This window comes from Boleophthalmus pectinirostris, unplaced genomic scaffold (assembly GCF_026225935.1).
Source record: "Boleophthalmus pectinirostris isolate CB_2022bp ecotype Guang Dong unplaced genomic scaffold, ASM2622593v1 HiC_scaffold_2825, whole genome shotgun sequence".
NCBI lineage: Eukaryota > Metazoa > Chordata > Actinopteri > Gobiiformes > Gobiidae > Boleophthalmus > Boleophthalmus pectinirostris.
The window spans coordinates 373608-377065 of NW_026571290.1; the positions used below are offsets into that span (position 1 = coordinate 373608).

Here is a 3458-nt window from a genome sequence, read left to right on the forward strand (position 1 = left end):
TTGGCACAGCTCCACTGACTCATTTAAATATAATGTTTTGTGGTTTATGTGTTTTACTCGATCAAACATTTTGGCGACATCAATAAAACACAGAAATACAGATGGATTCAAACCAAGACACGTCCCAAATATTTATATTATATATGAGTTTCTAAACACACAGATCAGTTCCATGTTCCTTTGTGAATCTAAACTGATTTTCATTTGTTAAAACATCAGATGTTGGACAAAAACAAAAACATTAAGACAAAATCCAACAAACAGAGACACAACAAGACACAAAAACCACCGGAGTCGACTCAGGAGTTGAATAAACTTCAACAGAATCTGAAAGCTTTATAATCCAGGCAGCTCTGGAAAATGGAACAACAGATGTAGAACAAGGCAGATTATTGTCCACATATGTCCACAATAGAACTGGGACAGTTTCTGTCAATAAAACACTAAAGAACATTTCAGGGAAAAAGAAAAAGTGTTTCTGAATCCAAGAATGGTTTAGTGGGTGTAGAGTCCCACATCTTCTCTCCCTGTTTCACTCTTGGAACATTTTTAATGTTCTGACCCTGAAGGAGACTCTGTGGACACAACATCAGGAGGAGCTCAGGTCGACCAGAGTCACAGAGGAACCTTCAGTCACCAGTTTAAACCCTGGAAACAGAGGCTCAGAGAAGAACGAGGAGAAGGTGTGGATGTGGAACAGTTCTTCATCAGAGGAGATCTGATAGAAGGACAGAGCTCCAGCCTCAGAGTCCAGGAACACGCCCACTCTGCCCGAGGACACGCCGCCCCTTCACCAGAGGACACGCCCCCTGAGGAGCTGAGGAGCTCAGCCAATCACAGACTGATGTTTTCTCATTGTTGTGGTGGGCAAAGCACTTTCCTTTGTTGATCTCCAGACTCCAGGAGTGATCATTGTTTCCAAACCCACTCTCTGTTCTTCGCTCCGTCTGATCTTTCTGTAACTCGCTGCTATAAAAACCCACCCGCTCCAGTTCACCTCCCAGTAACAGCGCCCCCTCAGGCCAGTGCAGCTCAGGACCTGATAGTAAAGCCTGTGAACCTGTCCTCATGATCTGGATACTTCTGCTCATTGATCTTCTTCACAAGTGTCACAGTTCGATGGTGGTCAGACATCCTCAGGCGTCTGTGAGCTGAGTTTGGGTCCAGAGAGACGTCACAGGAGTCTGAAACACAAACATGTGAATGTGAGGAGAATGTTCATGTGTGAAAGCATCAGTGGACGTAGAGCTGGAGGCGTTTACAGGAGCCACAAAGAGTTTAGTCTTTAGTGTCATGGGCTTTATTGGACACCACGTGGATCTGCTGACTCAGATAAACCACTCAGGGTTCAAGAGTTTGTTCAACTGAGCTGATGCTTCTACAGATGTTCTCTCTGTGTCTGTAGGTTCTCCACAGACCTGGAGTCGTGTCAGCGTGAACGTTCTCCACGGACCTGGAGTCGTGTCAGCGTGAACGTTCTCCACAGACCTGGAGTCGTGTCAGTGTGAACGTTCTCCACGGACCTGAGTCGTGTCAGCGTGAACGTTCTCCACAGACCTGGAGTCGTGTCAGCTGTGAACGTTCTCCACGGACCTGGAGTCGTGTCAGCGTGAACGTTCTCCACAGACCTGGAGTCGTGTCAGCGTGAACGTTTCTCCACAGACCTGGAGTCGTGTCAGTGAACGTTCTCCACAGACCTGGAGTCGTGTCAGCGTGAACGTTCTCCACAGACCTGGAGTCGTGTCAGCGTGAACGTTCTCCACAGACCTGGAGTCGTGTCAGCGTGAACGTTCTCCACAGACCTGGAGTCGTGTCAGTGTGAAAGGTGAGTCCAGTCCCACGTTAAAGTCACAACATGTTTATTTCATGTTTCTGTCATTGTGATTCTCTTATTAAGACACAAAACAAGACTCACACTTCCTCAGATCTGAGAGTTTACGCAGCTCTGCCCCATCCAACCTGAAACACACAAGTCCAGTTTAGACCAGACCAGGACCAGACCAGACCAGACCAGACCAGGACCAGACCAGACCAGACCAGGACCAGACCAGACCAGACCAGACCAGACCAGACCAGGACCAGACCAGACCAGGACCAGACCAGACCAGACCAGACCAGACCAGACCAGGACCAGACCAGACCAGACCAGACCAGGACCAGACCAGACCAGACCAGGACCAGACCAGACCAGACCAGACCAGACCAGGACCAGACCAGACCAGACCAGACCAGACCAGACCAGGACCAGACCAGACCAGACCAGACCAGACCAGACCAGACCAGACCAGACCAGACCAGACCAGACCAGGACCAGACCAGACCAGACCAGACCAGACCAGGACCAGACCAGGACCAGACCAGACCAGACCAGGACCAGACCAGGACCAGACCAGACCAGACCAGACCAGACCAGACCAGACCAGACCAGACCAGACCAGACCAGACCAGACCAGGACCAGACCAGGACCAGACCAGACCAGACCAGACCAGACCAGACCAGACCAGGACCAGACCAGGACCAGACCAGACCAGACCAGACCAGACCAGACCAGACCAGACCAGACCAGACCAGACCAGACCAGACCAGACCAGACCAGACCAGACCAGACCAGACCAGACCAGACCAGTAGACCAGACCAGACCAGGACCAGACCAGACCAGACCAGGACCAGACCAGACCAGACCAGACCAGGGACCAGACCAGGACCAGACCAGACCAGACCAGGACCAGACCAGGACCAGACCAGACCAGACCAGACCAGACCAGGACCAGACCAGACCAGACCAGACCAGACCAGGACCAGACCAGACCAGACCAGACCAGGACCAGGACCAGACCAGACCAGGACCAGACCAGACCAGACCAGACCAGACCAGACCAGGACCAGGACCAGACCAGACCAGACCAGACCAGACCAGACCAGACCAGACCAGACCAGACCAGACCAGACCAGACCAGACCAGACCAGGACCAGACCAGACCAGGACCAGACCAGACCAGACCAGGACCAGACCAGGACCAGACCAGGACCAGACCAGACCAGGACCAGACACTGTGGTCCCTCATGTGTCCAGTCGTGCTCCATGGAGATTGGACCATTATTTTGTAGATTCAGCTCAAATGTTTCACACTTACGTTTGTTGTTCTTCTGCAGCTCCATTTTGGGCCTGAAAAATAAAATCAAAGTTGGTTTGAACTTGTTTCTTTCTCTAATGTTTCTGTTGTGATTCTAGAAATGAATTTTCTCGGTGACAGAAACACTGTGTAAACTGTGAGCAGAGCCAGAGTTCATTGTTCTTTCTCTCTGGGTGGACGTGTTTCTCTCCTGCTTTGTCTCGGTGTCTCTGTCTCGTGTTTTTATACTTGGAGAGATTCTCTCTGCTCTGCTCTCCCAACACAAATTAACTCTGGATTTGATACTCAGACATGATTTTTCTATGAGAAGCTCATGGTCGGG

The 3458-nt window shown here is 50.7% G+C and overlaps 1 protein-coding gene across 1 annotated transcript; it reads right to left on the reverse strand.

Moving 5' to 3' along the window:
- Nucleotides 1–1136: 1136 nt before the first annotated feature.
- Nucleotides 1137–2958, reverse strand: LOC129410894 (uncharacterized; the record flags this gene model as incomplete). The annotated part of the gene is made up of 2 exons (XM_055159865.1): nt 1137–1184; nt 2194–2958. Coding segments are annotated over 2 exons (813 nt in total), but the record flags the coding sequence as incomplete, so codon positions are not given.
- Between the last annotated feature and the right edge of the window lie 500 nt (nt 2959–3458).